Here is a 19,748-nt window from a genome sequence, read left to right as displayed (position 1 = left end):
TGGTGATCCTTTCTTTTTGGCCGCATTTCTCAAATCCTTCAGAGATGTGCACAATCTGGTCCCGTTGAAGAATCTTTAAACACCTTTGCTATATGTTTTTTTGCAGGTAAACCCCGACTACCTGGTGCGTTTTAAGCAGTGTAGTTTATTTGTGCTAAAACATTTCACCTTGCAGCATTTCTGGATCAAATATGGCTCCCACAATCTAAACACAGCCTTCACTTTCTCTAGTTGTGGTGGTCAAAAAGTGCAATTACAGTAGAGACACTAAACTTCAGCTGAAAATGCTACTTTCTGTGGCAGCGTAAACAAAAACCTACCACATTGATGTCGGGTTTCAGCTGGCATAATTAAAGAGGGGCGGCAGGGGGCGACACTGAGCTGATTTTGGTAACTGGCCAACTGGGAGCAAACCGCAGTGATGTCACTGGATGTCCTGACCCCCTCTTCTGCGTAAGCAGGTTCTCCCTCTCACCATGCGCTCCGACATGTTTTGTCACTTTCCTGATCGCCTCCAGCTTCGGCGTCTGCGGAGCCTCATTGTTGCTCTGGAAAGGCTCAAACAGGCCGCAGACGGACAGAAACTCCCTGTTCTCTGGTGCTGCCTGACAGCTGAGCTGAGATGGTAAAAGAAGGGAGAAAAAGAGAAACAAAGCCTCCACAAGTGGATACCAGTGAAAGGGCACACTGACCGTGAACTCTGACCTCCAGCGCCCCCAGACATTTTCTCTCACATCAGCGATTTTAAGTGAAATCTTTGCACTCCCTCCCGGCCCGTAATAAGAACAAAAAGAGCTTTACAAGTTAGATTTTGGCTTCTCTACAAGCATTAATTGTTTTGAACTTGTGGTTCCAGAGTGTGTGTGTTGTAAAATGGTAGACTTCTAATGGCCGTATGGTCTTGTGACGATCCTGGTGAAAATAATCCCGTTTGTGTTTCCGACGTTTTCCAGCACATTTTAGAAGAGTAAAATAGAAGTTACACCTCGAGATAGGGCTGCCCGCTCAGAATACACGCTATGGACCTTTCGGTGGGAAAAACAAACAAACGTGCGCAGTGTTGATACAGCCCGATAAGGTTAAGTGGAATAAATGTTGGAGTTGTTAACAGAAAAAACAGAAGCATGTGAAGAGAACTTGCAAATGGAAAACATTTTCTTGATTTCTCTCAGTTTTATATTTGTAATTACAAAGGACAATGCACACGCGCACACACACACACACACACACACACGCACACACACACACACACACACACACACAGCAGTTTTATCAGCTTCCTGTGCCCTCCACCTTAAACAAAGGCAGCTCTGACAGCAGGGGTGTTTATCTACAGCGTCAGCGTACATTTGTACTTCCTATTTTCTCCAGAAACATCAGCAGGACGATAACGTGGTCCTGATGAGAGCGGCGTCGTCCCTCCTGGTGAATAAAGCAGGCTGACAGAAGAGGGGGGAGGAACGCCGGTGATGGAACCCCACCAAAGTCACCGCTGGGCCACCGGGGTGTATTGTGAGGCTCATTACAGAGCATTAAGCAGTCCCCGTGGAACAATGAGGGGCCTGCAGCCAGAGGCAGGGCCCGAGGCTGCTCAGGGCTGATATGGAGACCCAGGGGAGCTCACTCAGGCCTGTCGCTACCAGACGTTCATCTTCAGCTGCCAACCTTCATTTTCTTGTGCTTCTGTCATCAGGAGCAGAACTGATCTAAAGTCGGCCGTGTTTTTTTTTTTTTTTTACCAGGACAATAGAATTGTGTCTAAAAGTCTCGTCCACAATGATCCAACAGCAGCTTGTAGTGATCACACACACGTACACGCACACACACCGAATATATTTATATAAAGGTCTATAATAACAAGCAGAGCTTTTGGGAGAAATGAAGACACACTGAAAGGAAAAGATTTCAAAATATTAACGATATAAATATGTGGTATGTCTGCTTTGATAACACCAGAAATGTCTTTGTTCGTCTTCTATAAAGGTCGATGGCGGATAATTATTATCATTTGTGTTACTTTCCTTTCAACAAATCAAACCCCTGTGACATTTATGAGAGAGCAAATCTGAGATAAATACATTCCAGACTTTCTAGTGAAATATATGTTAATTTATTTAGCCCGTCATTATTCATTTGTTTTCTGGAAACAAAGCGGACATCCAGACTACGAATCCCAACACGACGCGGCTCCAAACATTTGATTTACAGCTTTGTTGCAGATTTCTCCTTGCGTGTGCGTGCGCTTCGTGATTATTGCGGTTTTTATTGCGTTTTTCTCTTTTATCCGCGGCTGCCGAGGCGGAGGGAGGACCCGCCGCTGCTGCGTGCGCAGCTTCGCTCCGGAGTCGCGACGACGGGACCGCAATAAAGAGATAAATAGGAGCCTTATCTTCTGATTTAGCAGGTTTTCACAGCTTCGCGGCTGCTATTTCACCGGGTTCGGTGCGTGAGAGGAGCCGCTAATGTCTGTGGTGCCTCGCAGGTGAGTAAACATCGGTGTCTTTTGATGGAAAATGGCATTTAATAGCAGAAATAGACTGTGCTGGAGCAGATGAAACGCGTTTTTCCCCTCTTTCCTCCGTTTCTGCGTCGCTTTTAACGCCTTTAACCCTGATTTGACCCAGTTAAAGAAGCAATATCGGGGTGGAAATGCGTAGCTAAGGTGTCCGCATTTTAAATTGCGTTAAAGATTTTCGACCAATTTCAGCAGCGGTTTGCGCAGCTAGCCCCGTGTCGCGAGACACCGTCAGCGCGAGCTGGGGTGGTGGTGGGGGGGGGGGGGGGTTAAATATACGTCAGTGAACTTTAGAAGGCGACGTTTACATTAAACCTCCATACATTAAACCTCCCCGAATCGTGTGGCGGCCGTCATGTCGGGGCCGTGTGATGGGGCAGACGCTCGGGTCTTTCATGGCGGAGCGGCGCTGCGGAGCGGAGCGGAGCCATCTGTGGCCGGGCTCACAATGAGCGGAGCAGCCTGCCACAGAGCTCCGCTCTCTAATAGAAATGTCAGCAGCCAGCAAAAAAGGGGCTCTAAAACCTTCTTTATTAAGCCCCACGCGTAATAACAGGTTGATATGTGAGGAGACAACAGATTTGTATGTGTGCGTGTATTTTTTTATTTTAGTGTAGGTGAGTGTTCAGCTATTGAAGAAGAAATTAAAGCTGTGTTTTTAAGTGAGAGTCGACTGGGAATATTATACAGGACAGCGCCGGTATCATCGCCCTCTGCTGGTAGGCTGCAGTAATTCCTCTCCTCTCCTTCGTTAACCTTGTTGTCTTTAAGGTTGCAGTTCATTTTAAACTTGAAACTAGATGTTTAACAGTATTTTGATATACTTTAATTGTGGCGCGGAACGTTTATCCCAGGAACTTTTAGATGCCGACATTCCGAGTTTGCTAAGTGCCAAGGAATTTTTCACTTCACTGTGGTAAAAAGCACGATACTTGGCACCTTTAGCACCTCACCTCTTGTCCATTTGCAAGATATTTAAACCCAGAATAATTAGGTATTTCGTATGATATAACTTTACACTTTATTTGCAGTGTGTCTGGATTTTTTAAACTGGCAGAAAGAATATCCTCAATTTGTGATGTGTTTCATTTTATTTGGAGGGGAAATAGATTAATGTCTTATATTCACTGGCTCCTGTTAAGAAAACCTTTATGCAAAAGAGTGCAACATATCGTGCTCTTTAATGACTAATAGAGTAAGACTCAATTATATAATAAATACTAGTCGGTGTTCCATAAACAACATGAGGACTGAATCCGCTGCCTTAATTAGAGATGTTAAATAATTCATCAGGTTGGACTTGCTGGGGGATTGAGGAAATCAGCTGGACCAGCTGAACTGACATCAGACCGAGGATGCAGCTTGTAAATGAGGCGCCATGTGTCACACTAATGAGATGTAATTGGCTATTGGAGCAGAGGGGCGTTGAGGCCGATGACCTTCAGATCAGCAGCCTTGCTCCATCTATACCCCCCATGTTTGTTTCCTTTGAACCAGCACCAATGGGGGGGAGGGGGGGGGGGGGTATTCTTCAACTGGGAAGAAAGCGCTGACGTGTTGGGAGGTGTCTGGATCCTGTTTTACTGCTGCAGAAGTTGCTAAAGTTGTTTTTCTCCCTGCTGTTGACTCAGCGGAGCAGACGTTCCATCAATGAGGCAAGGAGAGAAAATAGGAAATGTGGAAATCATTACAGGGACGGGCGGGGGGGGGTCATTTGGCTCTCCGTTAGGGCTCTTCTTGCCTATTTACTCAATTAGCTGTTACTGCCCGATGAACACAAACCTCTTACAGATGTATTATTGTGTTTACTTATCAGTCGGAGGGAGAAACACTGACTGTATTCATTCAATGGCAGAGTTGCAAGTTTGACTCTGGGAGAAGTTTCCTACCTCAGCTCATGTTGAACCTACAAACGCCATCTCTGTGCTGGAACGGGACCAGCGCTCTTAAATGCAGGATCTGGACAGATTAATGGGTTTAAACTGGGAGGAATAGTGGAAAGATGGTATGGTTTCCCAGATGGTCAAAGAGGCATTTTTGTGGCTGAAGATTCAGCCTATTTTTGGCGGGTCGACAGCCATCAAAGTGCGGTTTTATTTGCTTTAGCGGCGCTCATGTGACCTGTTTCTGCGACCTTCCTCCGCTGTGATAACACAGAGACAAAGCAAAGTCACAGAGCCAGATAAAGTTGACGGGAATAAAAGCCAAGGCGAGCGTGTCCTCTGTGTACTTTGGCTCGCTGGAGACACCGCTGCGTAAACTTCCTTTTTCTGTGACTCGTCTGCAGACGTGATGTCAAGAGCGTCGGGCCGCGAACTGCTGCGTTCGCAGGAGCGGAGCGGCGCACGGCGGCCTCGGCGCTGCTTCGGGTCAGCTGACCCGAAGGCACACAGAGACCGAGGTCGTTGGTTCACATAGATGTTGAACCCAGGAGGCTAATTTATCCTGACAGCTGGATTAAAGGCGGAGATTTTAAATTGCATTTATTATCCTGAAACAAGAAAGACTCTTTCAGAAGGGTGTGTGAGGCATTAGTGTGTCCCAGACCTTCTGACTGCACGATCGAGCAGGAAATGTCTCATGGAATGCAAGTGAGTCTGTGATACTCTCCTTCTTTTTTCATTGGTTTTTTTTTTTTTTCATTTAAAAAAAAAAGTATTTGTATTTCCGAACATGTTAAAATGGAACAATGTTCCCATGGAACAACCGTTCACCAGTTTTCACCAGTGTTGGCGTGACAGCCTTCTGTTGGGTATAAATGATGCCAGTATCAAAGCAGCCAATCACATTCTGACATTCAGGCGTGTGAGACGATCGTGGTCAGGGGGCGGGATGGAGCCTGGAGTAGCCTGATGGTGGCTGTGGTGATGCGGGGAGCATTTCTCAGGCTGAGCCGGCCCGTTAACAACTGCAGCATCAGCGTTCGCCGTATTACGCTCTATTGGCCCTAAATAAATAATACACATGAGAGATAAACACACACCCATCCAGTCTGGAGGCCTAAACTGCCTGCCCCGGTAGTGTACTGCCTACTTCACAGACCGCACCACAAAGGCCCCACCCCCCTTTCTAGGGTGAGATGATCATGTGAGATGCAGAGTCTTTGAGGTCAAGTCTGGGAGATCTTGCACATAAGGGGCAAATAAGGCGGTGCAGTGGTAGAGTGGTAGTATTCCTCCCGGGGCCTCTCTGTGTGTAGTCTGCGTCTTTTCTCTGAGCCCACGAGGGTTTTCTCTGCACGCTAGATGAGTTTTCTCACTCACAGACACAAACAAGCAGGAATGGTCTCCAAACTGGCCCTAGAAGCAGAGGCGTGAGTGACCCGCACTCCTCGCCGCTGACTTGATTGAGCTTTATTGTGTTTTTATTGCACGTGGCTTCCAGCGTATCTCCGTGTTCCCGAGGTGCTCGCGCTTCCCAGGCCTCTCCCCTGTGTAAAACACACAGTTATTGGCTCCCCGTCTCTAGAATCTGCTGCCTAATCCATCACGGCCGTATTACCCCGTCTCATCTATGCTGTAGAACAATATTAGCCCAGCCTGGGGGGGGGGGTCATCTCCCCGCTGAAGCAACCCAACACCACATGGAGGCAACTGAGGCAAAAAGGCACCCTTCTGGAGAACTGGAGTGTTTAATTCCTCAACATTCAGTCTTGTCCCGCTGTAGCACCGCAGGTTGGATTGAAGCGGCGGCCTTTACGGGACCTGAAGGCATCCTCACCGCTGCCATCATGAATAATTGACCGTGCTGACATCGGACACATTGTGTCTCCTGGCAGCCGAGGGATTCTTCACCGCAGCGTGATGGGGGCCGACAGCCTGCATGTGGGACACGTGTTGGGCGGCGGGGTCGTGTAGCCGCACGGCGCTGACGCAGCTTATACTCAAACCAGCACTGAGCTGGGGCGAGATCGGTGATCTGAGCAGACGGCAAAACTCATCTAAAGCCCCCCCCCGTAGATTCTGGAGTTATGGGCCCATTTATCTGCATATGGCTTTTTACCCCAGGCAGAACCCTCTCCGCTCAGAAGGGGGGGGGGGGGGTGGAGTGGGAAATGGAAAGCCCTTAACATAAAGCTGTAATCAGGAAAACATCAGAATCTGTAACTGAAACCAGTTGCTTTTCAATAGGAATTTAAAAAAGACATTTTTTCCCACGGAGACGAAATGTTTGAACGCGTGCTTTCATGTATGGCTTTGATTCGGGGGCTTTTTTTTTTCTCTCCTTCAAATTCCCTTTGATTTCAGTAGATTTATTGACACGGATTCATTCCACATGTTCCATGTAATCTTCTCCCTCTTCAGATGGCCTCGGACACTTTTATCGTTATTGGTGTGTATTCTCCTGTTCTGGGTAGGACGGGTCTATTCTGCTGCGCTCCGTCCGTCCGTCCGTCCGTCTGTTTACCTCTGAGGTTCTGATTGGAGTAACAGCTGGATGAACGGCTGTGGGACAAGCAGCAGACGGCCTCAGTCACGGCCTGGAACTTCAATTTCCTGTGTGTTATTACGTGGCTTTGCTGTAAATTGGTTACTGGTGATGCCGCTTGAGCAACTGTAAAATCCTTTTATTCTGACTTTATTGGGAATATTTGGCAGACGCACGAGGACATGCGAGGCCTCCTAAACGCCGGCTCTGCAGGGGGATCGGCTGAGAACCTCCAGTAATCTGCTGCGCGTCTGATTCCATGATGAGGATGTCATATTCAGTGCTTTAAAGTCAAATTCAAATATATATAAATACAAATGTGTGTGTCCCCCCCATAAAAACAACCTGTTTAATAAACTCAAGTTGTTCCCTTTGTATATGTGGTGGAACAGGCAGGCAGGTTGCATTCTGGGAAGTGTAGTGTATTTTTGAAGGGGCTAGTGTGGAAGGGTAAACAGACTGTCCTGGCCACTGGGATTTAAACGCTGTGCTTCCTGTGTTGCAGGTCTGCCCAGAAGAATGAGGGGTGACACTTGTGAGTAGCGCTTGATGCTTTGTGTTGGCTCGTCGAACTAAACTATGGAAGGTCGTGATGTTGTGTCTGCAGCATCGACGCAGTCCCAGACCGATGCGCACGGCACGGATGAGGGGGGAGGGGAAACTCCCAGTAAAGCGGAGGGCGGAATCAGTCGGGCCGGTTCTGCCGACACCAGCGGAGCGGCAGGACTGAGCAAAGGCAGCCTGTCCACCCTGGCCGAGCCCCCCGCGCCCTCGGGGGTGGGTCACACCGCCGAGTCCCCGGGGGCCGTGGCTCTTAAGGTGGCCACGACGGTGCTGCATCCCGTGTGCCTGGGAGAGAGCCCGCTGATGCTGCCCATCCACCTCCAGATGAGCGGAGCCGCTGGACCCCAGCTCAGCCAGATGGGAGCGGCGCCGTACCTGATAACCAGCCAAAGCCCGGTCTCACTTCCTCTGGTCCTGGACCAGCAGGTCATCCAGCACATGAGTCCTTCGGTCATTCCTCCACCGCCTCCCTGCCCTCCGCTGCCCCTCCAGAACAACGTTCTGTGCCAGAATCCTTTGGCCTTTGGTTTACCTCCAGCAGCTGATCCAAAGTCGGCGGGCCAGACGCAGGACGCCAGTCTCCTCTCCCTCCTGCAGAACCCTGCTTTTGCCGCCATCATGCAAGACCTCTTCCCTTCCCAGGCAGGAGCGTCGGCCTGTCCGTCCCCAGGCTCTTCCTTCTTCCCTCTTCCTCCCCTCACGCCCCCCTACGCCTCCCCTCTGGCCCCGTTAGTACCCCCCGCCACTCTTCTGGTTCCCTACCCGGTCATCATCCCTCTACCAGTGCCTCTACCGGTTCCACTGCCCATTCCCGTCCCTGTCCCGCAGCCAGAGGACACAAAGGGGATTATGACCAAACCAGTTTGCACTGTGAGTAAAAGCACTCAGACGTCTACCTCTCCTCCCATGTTGCCATCGTTCCAGCCACAAAGTGTCAGCCCGTCCTCACTCAACCCGGACGAAGGTCAGGCTCTGGACCTGTCCGTCCGAGGTTGTCCAATGGAACTAAAACAGGAATACCCCAGTCCGCAGCAGGACAATGTCCTTGACTTGTCTGTGCCTGGTGTAAAGAAACATGTAGCTTTCCCTTCTGGTCAAAACACTGGTGCAGCTCCTTTATCTCTGGGGGTTGAATGCACTCAGAGTTTGGATTCCAAAGTTCTGGGAAGTCTGGCATCGCTGGAGTTCAGTCGAAAACACAAGTGGGTGGTCGACGGCAGCGCCGGTGGGTCCGCTTCCCGGAGCCAGGAGACGTCTCTCGGCGGAACCGGAAACCTGGAGATAGTCAGCACCTCGCAGACGGCCAAGGTCATCGTCTCGGTGAAGGACGGTATCCCCGCCATACTCTGCGGAAAGATCAAGGGCATCTCGGGCGTCTCCACCAAGAACTTCTCCATCAAACGGGACGGCGGGCAGGGGTCCTCTCTTCAGCAGCTCTACGGAGCGCCGTCTGCGTCCCACAGCGACCAGAGCAACCCCAACCACGTGCTTAAAAAGGTCCCCAAGAGCAGAGCCATCAAACTGAAGAACATCAGCTCGCAGGAGATCCATTTTCTGCCCGTGAAGAAGCAGAGACTGGCGGCGCTGCTGCCCAGGAAGTGAAGGTGTTCGGAGGAGGAGGAGGAGGAGGAGGAGGAGGGTGGTTATTGGTTGGCCGGTTCTCCGGAAACACTTCAGAGCATTTAACATAAAACACATGTGGGACCTTCTGTAATCACGCGCTTAAATGTTCAATCAGAGTTCTGGAGTTTGACTCCAAATGTTGGATGAAGCGGCGTCCAGCAGTTTTCTAGAAATGCTTTCCATTGGCCGACCTTGAATCCTTTGATTGTACTCTGCAGTGTTTTGGTGAAGCAGACATGTTTGTACGTACGGCAGCTTCACTGGCTCTCCTGGCTGTTGGAGGACGAAGGCCATGAAGGCCCAAAGTTTCTGACTTTAGAATTGTTTCCATTTTTCCATTTGGCATCCCGGTTTGTTTCCATGCTGTTGTGTTGTTTTGGGTTGGGTTTTTTTTTACTTCGAAGTGCACTGAAGATCCCGATCCGGTGGAGCTCCTTTCAGCGGTACATGGACGGAAGACCCGAGCAAGCGTTAAATCGGGTCCTGTCGTCACAAATTCCTACAGTGCAGCGGAGGGCCTGACGGGGATTAGCACGACATGCTAATAATGAGCTGGCAAGGTCAGAGCCAGGGTGTCATCATAATAGATGCTGACATCTGTCCTGACAGTAAAGTCTCTTTCGGCTTCTAATTGCAGTCAAATTTAAACACAGCCCCGTCGAAATATGTGAAAAATGCTTGTGGAGAATGGTGCAGGAGCAGCACGCCTGTTTCCCTCAGCAGAGCAAATACTGTGTGTACGTTAATTAAGTGTGTTGGTAGCCTGTAGAGGTAGTATCAGTGAGACCCCCCCCTCTATTTATTAAACCTGTCTGTGTAAAATTTGAATTCTAAGTGATTTAGTGTCATTAAGGGTCCAAGCATGGAGTCGTCAAAGGATCCCCGGCAGCTGCCTTCAATAATCTCGGCAGATCGGCTGGAGCTACTGAGCCAGCAACAGAACCTGGCCAGGGAGCCGCCCCCCCCACGTTTATCTCACGATATGCTGACGGTGCAAAAGGGAACGGGATTGAACAGACATAAAACTAGCAGAAATTCCCTCAGGCGTTCACCTCCAAACAGCTGGACTGTCTTCAGCCCGGACGTTGATATATTAGCGAATAGCTTAGGATCCAAATGGCATTGTTCTGCTTTCCCTAACCTCACTTTTATGTGGAGATAATCATTCCGTAGTCAGTGCAGCTCACCGGTGTTTGAACTGCTGTTTTTAATTAAAAAAAAACAGAGGGACCCCCCCCCCCCCACATGCGGTCAACACAGAGGGGTCAAAACAGGCTGAATTTAAAGGGACAGTTTGGCTCTCCGTCACTGAATTCCTGGAGTTTTTTAAGGATTACAGACAAATCTGCAGTGGACTGGAACCTGGTGCGCCGCCGATGGCTCACCTGCAACTAATTTAATGGAGATTTCAGGTCAATTTAGAATTTTTGTTTTAAACTGATCAAACTCTTGTGGAAAAGACATTTCCCGAAGTCTCTGCTTGGACCCTGATCATTGCTGCTTTCTGTTGTGTTCGTGGAGCTCGTCTTATATTTCTGTCCCATAATTATGATCCCAGTTGTAAATGTGAGTGTTGTGTGTGTTTATTTATCCGTCTGAGCGCACTGTCATAGTTTAGTTGGGAACAATACAGGGTGTAACTAAAATGTACCACTTTGGGAGAACACTTGTGATCTATTGCATTTATTAAATCTGTGAGTACAAGTGTTAAGAGACGGACTGGAGGAAGTTATAAATCCAGACACCGCCCCCCCCTTTTTTTTTTCCTACCTAACCCTACGGTTTATTAAGGCACTTGGGCCTAAAGTCTGTTCATAGTCTTTGCTTGGACAAAATGTCTCTCTAATTTATTTGTGCAGCCTCTATTTATACTTCTGTACAGATGCTGGACGTGAGACTGCGTGACTACCAGGACACGTGTCCACCTTTAATGGATTTGAGTTCCTGGAAGGTGTCAGTAACGTGTTTGAGGGTGGAAAACAGAACCGTCCAGCTCTGAATACATGTCTGAGTGAGAGATCGCACTTTTCTAAAAACTGTCTTTGTTTTGGGGTTGTTTAAAGTTATCGCACCATTAAATTTGTACTTCCTGTGGAACCAAGGAGGGTTTGTGCTTCAAACATCCCATAATCGAGAGAACTCCAGTCAAATGTGCAGTTGGTTTTGGTAGCTTTATAAAATAACAAAAAATATATATACACAACATCATAAACACATAGTTTATCTGGTGTGACATACTGGACACGTAACAACAAATAGTTTTCAAGTACTTAAAAAGATGCGAGAGGGGGAAAAACAGTACTTTGATCCTGTGTAGAATATCGTATGGCACAAGTTTTAAATCAAGGAAGAGAAATATCGGTAAAGTATTATTATAAACGGGATGCTACAAAAGCTTGTACTAACAAAGACCACGTAAACCTGAGAAATGTCGTAGGTAAAGCAAGGCAGAGTCTATTAACAGGAGTATCTCGACTAAATGCATCATGTGGAAGGAGAGTGGAGTCCACTATGCCCACCCCCCCTCCGCATGGTCTTCACATTTCTAATGAACAAATATGTTTTCATTAAAATAATACGTTTCTACAAAATGTACATTCTGTTGCCGATAGTCATGGTTAAACCCATAAAACTGTACACATCTGTTCTCATTGCTAACAGTGACTGGAAATATGACATAAAAATGACAACACTGAGGTCGCGGGTGGCGGGATTCTAACTGTTCCATCAAAAAAAGAGAGGAAAAAAAATAAAAAAGGCAGCCCTTAGAGAGATCTGATCCGTGTTCTCTAATCTGAAATGTTTGAGCCGGAACTTCAGCATGATTCAGTGTCGGGCCAACGCACGAGGAGGCTGTTTTAAAAACAGTGAGGTCGATTCAGCAGTCTCAGAGTACAAAAGGGTCTCTACTGTTGTTTACGTGTGTGTGTGTGTGTGTGTGTGTGATGGAATGCAGTGACAGGAGCCTTTTTGGGGCAGGCAGACGTACGCATGCTTCAGGCATACGTGTGAACAGCGGAGAGTCCGAATTCTCTTGAAGAGTCGAGGGAAGAACGTCAGGTGGGTTTTCGCTTCGTCGCTATAGCAACTCTATAGCCGCCGTTGATAAAAACAGTATACAAGAAGAAACATTCTCCATCTTTGGGGATCCGAATCCAGGATCAAAGTTTTCATCTCCGTTTTAAAAAAGAAAGGTGTCCACGTGTGCTATGTAAAGTACAGCGGTTCTTTTCCTTTGGGATTTCAGTCAAACGATGACGGTCAGACTTGAACAGCGTTTCGAGGGGGATGAGGTAATGCGTCAGCAACGCGTGGCGAGTAGCGTCGCCCCTGCGCGGCGCGAGTCAGCGTGCGCGCGCGTATTCCTCTGGGGCTTATTGCTCGGGGTCTGGGGGAGGGACGGGCTCCTCTTAGAGTTTGCCTTGCTTCAGCCTCTCGATGTGATGGCACAGCTTCAGTGCGGGCCCCAGTTTCAGACCCATATATTTCATAATCATGTCGCTGCGCAGGAGCATCAGAGCTTTTCCATCGATCTCCTGCAGAGACAAAGAACGAGACGCGTCGTGTCAAACTGCTGCGAAGAGCGGAGGAGAAAGAAAGGTGAAAGAGGAGCAGGAGCCAAAACGAAGAGCCGATCCCGGCTTTTTAGAGGACTCACGTGTTTCCTGAACAGCTCGGCGTGTGGCGCTAACGCGGTGGGGTCGGCGTCTCGCACAAACTGCATCACCTCATCAATGGACCAGGAGGAAGGGTTCTTACCGGGCAGCTGTGCACCGTCTCGCTCCGACACAAGAGACTCGGGGCCCGTGGTCGAGCTGGCGGCTAACGGAGCAGCACACACGCATAAGGTCAACACACAGGGCAGCGGCGCACGTGCAGACAGATCACCAGAGCGGGAGCCGACCTTCTACTCTTCTGTGAGGCGGCGTGGCGCTGAGCTCGGTGGGGTTGGAGGCGAGCCGGCGAATGGGCGCGCTGCTGCCGGTAGAGTGGTAGAGGCTGTTGACCTTAGAGTGGTACTCAGAAGAGCTGCGTAGTGTTTGGGGTCGAGGGGTCATGGAGTTGGAGGCGGAGTCCATGTAGCGCTGCTCCTTCATGAGAACGTTCTCTTCATGAGGCAGCGTCTCTGCTGGAAACAGAAAGAGCGCGGCCGCCGTTCAAAAGCCGCTCTTCGGAAAAGAATCGCGCCGGCTGGGCCGCGAACCAACCCGCTAAAGAGAGAACCGTCGAACGCCGGCGTGGCCCTAAAATTAGCTGTCGTTTTCAGGGCAGTAACCGCCGCTTTGCTGCTGCTCTCTTTAGAACGCGCGGGGCTGATTGTTTCTGGATCACAGCGAGCCGGTGGCTCTGATTTTGCTAGGGTAGCCGAACGCTGTACCTTCTGAAGGGTGAGCTTCAGCACGCAGATGTTTAGGTGAAAGAGGGGCCGCGTACGGGGGAGACACACCAGACAGACTTCGCTTACTGCCCCGAATCAGAGAAGGAGTGTCCAACGCCTCCTCTTTCACTAAAAACACGAGAAGGCGAGAAATGAGACGTGTGTTAAAAAGGCTCCCCGCAGACGGACACGGGTTCTTACCCGACTTGGTCCTGTCGTAGGCGGCGTAGTGGCTGAACGGCTGGCTGCTGAAAAGGTTGTCGCACTGCAGGTGACGGCACATCATCTCCAGGAAGCGGAGTACAAAGGAGGCGCTGGAGGCTGCGGGGAGCTTGACCACGCGCACTCCGCCGTCTGTTCTCACTGCAGCCAAACACAGAAGGTTTTAGGTTTCCAGGCTCGTCCAATGAGCGCGGAGCGTCCGCAGCTTCTACCTCTGACCGCCTCTCCTCCTCCCGAGTGGGTCTGCAGAGCGCTGAGCAGGATTTTAGGCTGGTACGCGGAGTCTATGCACGACTGGACCACCTGCTGCAGCACCTTGTTGACTGGGCCCGGTCCAAAGTGGTCCGGCAGATGCTGCATCTGCTTCCTGTCCAGGTGGGGGCCGCAGTTTCCGTGTTTATTCACGTATACGCAAACTGCACGTGGGACAGAGAGCACGCCGGTTCACGGTGGCTTCAAATCGTGCAAAACACAAAATGTGCGGCCAGGTGAGCAAGTGTGGGTCCGAACCTGTCGAAACCACAGAGTTGTGGCCCAGAGGACCTTCGCGAGGGACCTGGATGCTGGGCACCTGCGCTGGGCTTTGGAGAATCTTGGGCTTTCTCTGGAAAATGGGATTTGGAGGATAAAATAGAAACCCATCCAGGTTCAAACGGGTTTGTTCTGCTGGGTCTCACCTTGCTTCCAGGTTTGGGACCTCTCTTCTTATGCGGCCTCGGGACCAGCTGATGGTTATCGGGGATCGCCCCGTGCACAGCCGCCGCCTCTGCCACAGCTTTGAGCAGAGCGATGGTCTCACTCTTGGGCCGCCGGCCTCTGACTCCCTTTCTGACTGGCAGAGGGGGCAGAGGGTTGGGGAGTCTGTAGGGCGGCTGCATGGAACGCCTGTTGGGCTTGGACGGCGACACTGGGAGAATCTGCAGGTGCTTCGGGAGGGTAACTACAGGGGAAACAACTTATTATGACTCAAGAGAATACACAACGCATATAATGACAGAAAATGTGCTTTTGTTTCTTTAATAGCGTAATTAGACGTTGAAGCGTCACCACGCTTCCTAAGCCCGCCTGTGCTGCCACCTAGCGGCCGACACTTACCACTGTTTCCCGGAGGCTGGAGGCTGTGCTTGGTGAGAGAGCACCAGCCCACAGGGAAGATGTCGCGGGAGTCGTACTTGCACCAGTAGTCAAAGGCGCCCCGCCAGCCATCAAACATGATAAAAACTTCATCCCCCTTCACTTCTCCGATGGTGGCGGGGCAGATGAGGTATGGGTTCTTCTTGTCTACGGCCTCCAGCTTCATGCCCGGCTTAAAGTTGTTCTGAGACGGCCTGATGGGCTCCTGAAGAGAGGGGAGAATCTTCAGTGCGGCTGCCTGAATCCATCACACATGTGTATCCAAGCAGCGCATACCTTTTTGAAGGCGGTTGCTGGCGCCATCTCTGCTCCATTTAAGGTCCTCAGCAGAAACATCGGCCACGAGGAGGCGTTCATCCGAAATCCTTCAAGAAAAAGACACAACGATGACAGTGGCGTCATTTTGTGCTTACCAAAAGTATGTCGGCGGGCCCAAATCCTGCCTCCTCCGGCTCTCTCACCCAGCGGGGGCTGCAGCATGTCTCCGTTTTTCTCACAGGTTCCGATGGGCTGGATATCTGAAGAGTCCACCAGCCTCCAGAAGTCATTGCTGTTGTCGCTTCCATCCAGTCGCAGACGCAGACGCACTCCGGTCAGACCCATCACAGTGGCGATGCACACTGAAGTGGAGTTTCGTGGGTCGTGGGCCTCCAGTTTCATCCCCACCTTGAAGTCATTGGAGGGTGGGATTCTAGCCTGTAGGGAAAGAAAGGATTAAAAACTATGTTCTTTAACGTCTAATGCTCGTTTATCATTTTAACAAGCCGCACGAGGCGTCGACGCCGCTAACCTGGCGAAAACAACTCGGTGGAGCTGGTATAGACGACGTTTCCTTTAGGTAATCTTCCCAGCTGAACGCGTCTGAAGGAAAAGGAGAAACTGTTGAAACATTCCGAGCGCCGTAGAAACTATTAAATCTTCAAAAGAGATCGCCAAGCCCAGAAAATTCCGTTGCTCTCAAACTAAAAACACTCACATGATATGTGAGACCTTCAGAAAGACAGTAGGTGGATAAAATAGTGATATGGAGCTCTCAAAAAGACAAATATTATGAGATGAGACCGATACTCCAACTGATGGAGTGTTCACCAAACTGCACCTGTGGCTGGAATCGTCCTTCCAGGTTTGTCCTTCTTGCCATCTTTCTGATCTACAAATTGGAATAAAAATAGGTAAAATACTTGAAAGGAGAAAAACCTGGCAGCCAGGCCCACACAAAGAGCACAAACACATGAAGAAAATCTTGAAATGGCACTTCAAATAGTCAACGGCTCCGCCAACATCAGACCCTCCGTTCGATCTCTTCTGAGCAACAATTACGCCTCATCACGTTATAATTATCTTTGTGGAGAGATCTTGCATGGTTTTACTTGAACACAGGTCTTAGCCTGGAAGCTGCCGCTAATTATGGAGGTCTGAAGACCAGACTTATCACAGATCACACAAAAACATCTAATTAGGACCTCTGGAAGGCATTCAGTCACTTCTTGAACAATGAACACAGTTAACACCATCCAGCCCTGGTTCACACTGCACACACACACACACACACAGGGGCATTTTTACAAAGAGTGTGGGAAGAGCACCAATTCTTAGCAGTAATAAATAGATTTTCAGGATAGGGCGTTCCACAGATAAACCCATATAATCTAAGTAGAGCTCTACAATCAAACACATTTATTTGCTGTTGCTGTGACTGGAAAAGGGAAGTAGATGAATGACGTGGAATTACACAAAGGTGTTCTTGCCTTTTACTGGAGTTTTCCCCATCGTGGATGACGACCAGTGCTGTCACTTAGAATGAAGAAACCTGGCTGTGCTTCTGTGCCAGTGTAGATTTGACCTGCAAGGACCCACAGAACCAATAGATCAACATTAAATAGAATCACCCCTTCAGGACATATAAGTGCTTAAAAATAGAGTGGAGGATATTTACTGGATTGTGTCCAACAGTATGTGATGGTATACAGCAAAAATCTTGGTTTTAAATGCTGCACACGTGGTTTGGCAATAACTTTTCAGCTCTAATCAGTTCAAGACTTCCTGCTATTTTAGACTGGTATTTTACTTTACATGTAATTTCTGCTTTTTTACAACATTGTGAAATTGCTCCATTGGTTTGAGAACACTCCCCCAGGTAATCTGCCTCTGTACACAACTAATTACACACTTTAAAACCAAAATCTAATTGAATAACTAAATACATGCGTGAGGATGTCTATTGGCTTCCTGTTAAATGTGACACAGATTACGCAAACAGCTGTGGAAATTTGATACAGAGCGGCAGGAGTTTGACAACAACAAGATAATGACGGTAAACTCCCCCTGTCAAATATTTTGACTTATGGCGTCAGTCATTCCAAGTGTGCTAAACCTTGGCCTGTAAGGTATTTGTTGGTCATGATGTGTTCATTCTGCTGAGCTTCCCGTTGGGCTGAGCCTGTTTGGACTACAGGACATCCAAATAAAACAAGACATCACTCTGAAACGTTTCACAATAACCACAGATTCCACAGTCGACTGAGTGAGAAGGCCGAGACACACGTTGCATCGCACCTTTCTTCAATATCGTGAGAATATTTGTAGCCCCGAACCCTAATTTAAAGCCTTGTTATCTATGATAGCGTCTAATTCTGATACTCCTAATACCAGTATGTACAGTATTAATATGATGGCAGTAATAACCTGTTTGCTACACTATCACGGATCCTCACTAGATGTGCAAACAATAAGCCAGAGTTATACAACAGTCGTATATGGTAAATTATGATACGTGTGGTAGAAATTATACAGCTGCACAAGATCCGTAAACCCCGGCAGGACAGGAACAGATATATGGTTGGGAAACATGACTCCTGAAGAGTAAAAGAAAGATGCAGCGTTAATTTAAAGCACAAACACTAGACTAGACCATGCTGGGAGCTTCAGAGTTGGCAGCATTTGCTTATTATTACAGATAAGGCGGCGCACTGTGGAGCAGGAGCAGGTTATTACTGATGGCTGTAGTGTCTGCTGGATATCAGGGTTGGGATTCTGAAGGCTGGAAGTGGGTCTGGAACCAAAAACAGCGAAGGAAAGGGAGCAAAGCAAAGCAAAAGCAGCCCAGGGAAGCGGGGGCTTCAGAACTGGAGCGTGCTGGACATGATGCCGCCACTTTCAGACTCGGGAAGAACACAGCGGGAGTCCCCTCGGTGGACAGGGGGACATGGGACATTTCCAGTAATGGACACTCCCACAGAGACCGAGGCTGTAACATGGTGGGGCTTCTGGAATGGGACTGCCCCACCGTTAAACTTAACCTACCCGCAGCTCAGGGCTGATAAATCGCCGACATGACGCGATGGAGTCGGGGGCAGAAACGGGGCAAGAACAGCGGGGAAAACTTAGAAAAACATGAGGTGACCATTGCCAGGAGCAGCGCCAGCTAACCCGTGAACAATCGCGGTAAAAATTAGCTTTTCGGGGTCCTACTAAGGCGTCATAAATCTTACATTACGGCTTCAAGCGACGGATTTGGTGTTTGGCAACGAGCACGCGTAATAATAGTGCACAGTAACTATCAATGGAGATGACGCCACATCGGGCAATTCTATCTGCCCACGTCTCTCTTTTTTACCCGGGCTAACATAACGTTCCACAACAATATAAACTGTTAGCTGGCCACATTTCGCCCCTGAATCCTTTTTAAACCTCGTTTGGGAACATTTAGGGGGGAAAGGAAATTTAATGCAGCCTCTACTTAGTTTTTGTTATGACGTTGCACTTCGAGCTGGATTATTCGCACAAATAGAGCATCTGACGTGTAACGTTCGGCTATTCCAGGTAATAGTCCGGACCCAGTGTTGACAACCGGGATGGCTTGATTCGCTAACCACCGCTGCTGGCTAATAACCAGGCTGGCTAACGTTAGCTCTGACCTGGACCCGCAGCACTTTCCTCCATTTTACCGAAGGTGATAAAACAAAACTCGACTCATAGACCTCCGGCACACAGTCTACATCGGTTACTCTAAAGAATACTTACAAGTATCGCCCTTTTTGAGTGAGGATCCAGACACTTTTCTCTAATCGTCAGCTGCCATTTTTCACGAATATAGTGTATTACACGCATGTATTTTACCTCAAAGATAGAATTATATATTGAGAACTAACTGCCAAGCCCACCAGAAAGGCTGGGCCGTGTGGAACAACGAGCCAATTAACTCTCGTGATACTCCCATAAATAGCCAATCAGGCGCGGTTTTACTTGTTTTGTCCAATGGGAGGCTGAGATACTGAAGTGTGACTCGAGTTTCTAGACCAAACTACGAGTGATTCATCTTTACATTTTTACTTCTTTGCACAGTTTTAACCATGCACCGCGGCTTTAGAAAACTCAAATTCAAATTTATTGAAGCACATGAATTACAAAATAAAACGGGTGGAAAAAATCCCGAAATTAATACTGTGTATTATACAAAAAAATCGTAACTTGTAATTATTATTGCTTCCAGTGTATCGATATTATTTTATAAAACGTATATATTTAAATACAATAATGCATTTAATACTATCAACCAACTGCGAAAAAAATGTAAAAACTGGGTTACATACGTTAAAAAACATATGAAAGAAACATAACATTTCTATGTATTTCACCAAAATGAGTCAGAGCATGAGTCACAATTCCTTTCTTATGCGATACTGATATTTCCACCACCTACAGCTTTCCTATAGGGGTTGTTTCACACCCCAGATCAGATTTAATTGATAATCAATTATAAAACAGCGGAAAACAGCATTGGGATAACATACCGAAACATTAGCCGGACATAGACTAATGTCCAAAAGAATGTCTTTAAAAAACAAAAACTAATAATAATAATGATTCATGTGGCCTTATGTC

General features: G+C 48.4%; 2 protein-coding genes across 5 annotated transcripts; one reads left to right on the top strand and one right to left on the bottom strand.

Annotated features, from left to right (window-relative positions):
• The first annotated feature begins 2,217 nt into the window (after window positions 1-2,217).
• On the top strand, window positions 2,218-11,224 carry rai2 (retinoic acid induced 2). Its single transcript, XM_011614519.2, has 2 exons — window positions 2,218-2,482; window positions 7,449-11,224. The coding sequence occupies exon 2, from the start codon at window positions 7,523-7,525 to the stop codon at window positions 9,107-9,109; it is 1,587 nt and encodes a 528-aa protein (XP_011612821.2). The 5' UTR covers window positions 2,218-2,482; window positions 7,449-7,522; the 3' UTR covers window positions 9,110-11,224.
• A 60-nt stretch (window positions 11,225-11,284) lies between these two features.
• On the bottom strand, window positions 11,285-19,021 carry LOC101068319 (Scm polycomb group protein like 2). 4 transcript variants are annotated; one of them, XM_003973909.3, is made up of 15 exons: window positions 18,888-19,021; window positions 16,613-16,707; window positions 15,964-16,014; window positions 15,655-15,725; window positions 15,326-15,560; window positions 15,141-15,229; window positions 14,826-15,069; window positions 14,408-14,670; window positions 14,241-14,334; window positions 13,943-14,146; window positions 13,710-13,871; window positions 13,509-13,637; window positions 13,035-13,259; window positions 12,789-12,952; window positions 11,285-12,666 (listed from the first exon to the last, which is right to left on the bottom strand). In XM_003973909.3, exons 2-15 carry the CDS (start codon window positions 16,632-16,634, stop codon window positions 12,541-12,543), a joined length of 2,079 nt encoding a protein of 692 aa, XP_003973958.1. In that variant the 5' UTR covers window positions 16,635-16,707; window positions 18,888-19,021; the 3' UTR covers window positions 11,285-12,540. The 4 variants fall into 4 exon arrangements, with proteins under 4 accessions (XP_003973958.1, XP_011612822.1, XP_029683892.1 ...); XM_011614520.2 differs by having other exon boundaries at window positions 13,035-13,256; XM_029828032.1 differs by lacking the exon at window positions 18,888-19,021 and adding an exon at window positions 16,801-18,869.
• Window positions 19,022-19,748: the final 727 nt, after the last annotated feature.

Source organism: Takifugu rubripes, chromosome 20 (genome assembly GCF_901000725.2).
Source record: "Takifugu rubripes chromosome 20, fTakRub1.2, whole genome shotgun sequence".
Lineage (NCBI taxonomy): Eukaryota > Metazoa > Chordata > Actinopteri > Tetraodontiformes > Tetraodontidae > Takifugu > Takifugu rubripes.
This window is presented reverse-complemented; position numbering and strand designations above follow the sequence as displayed.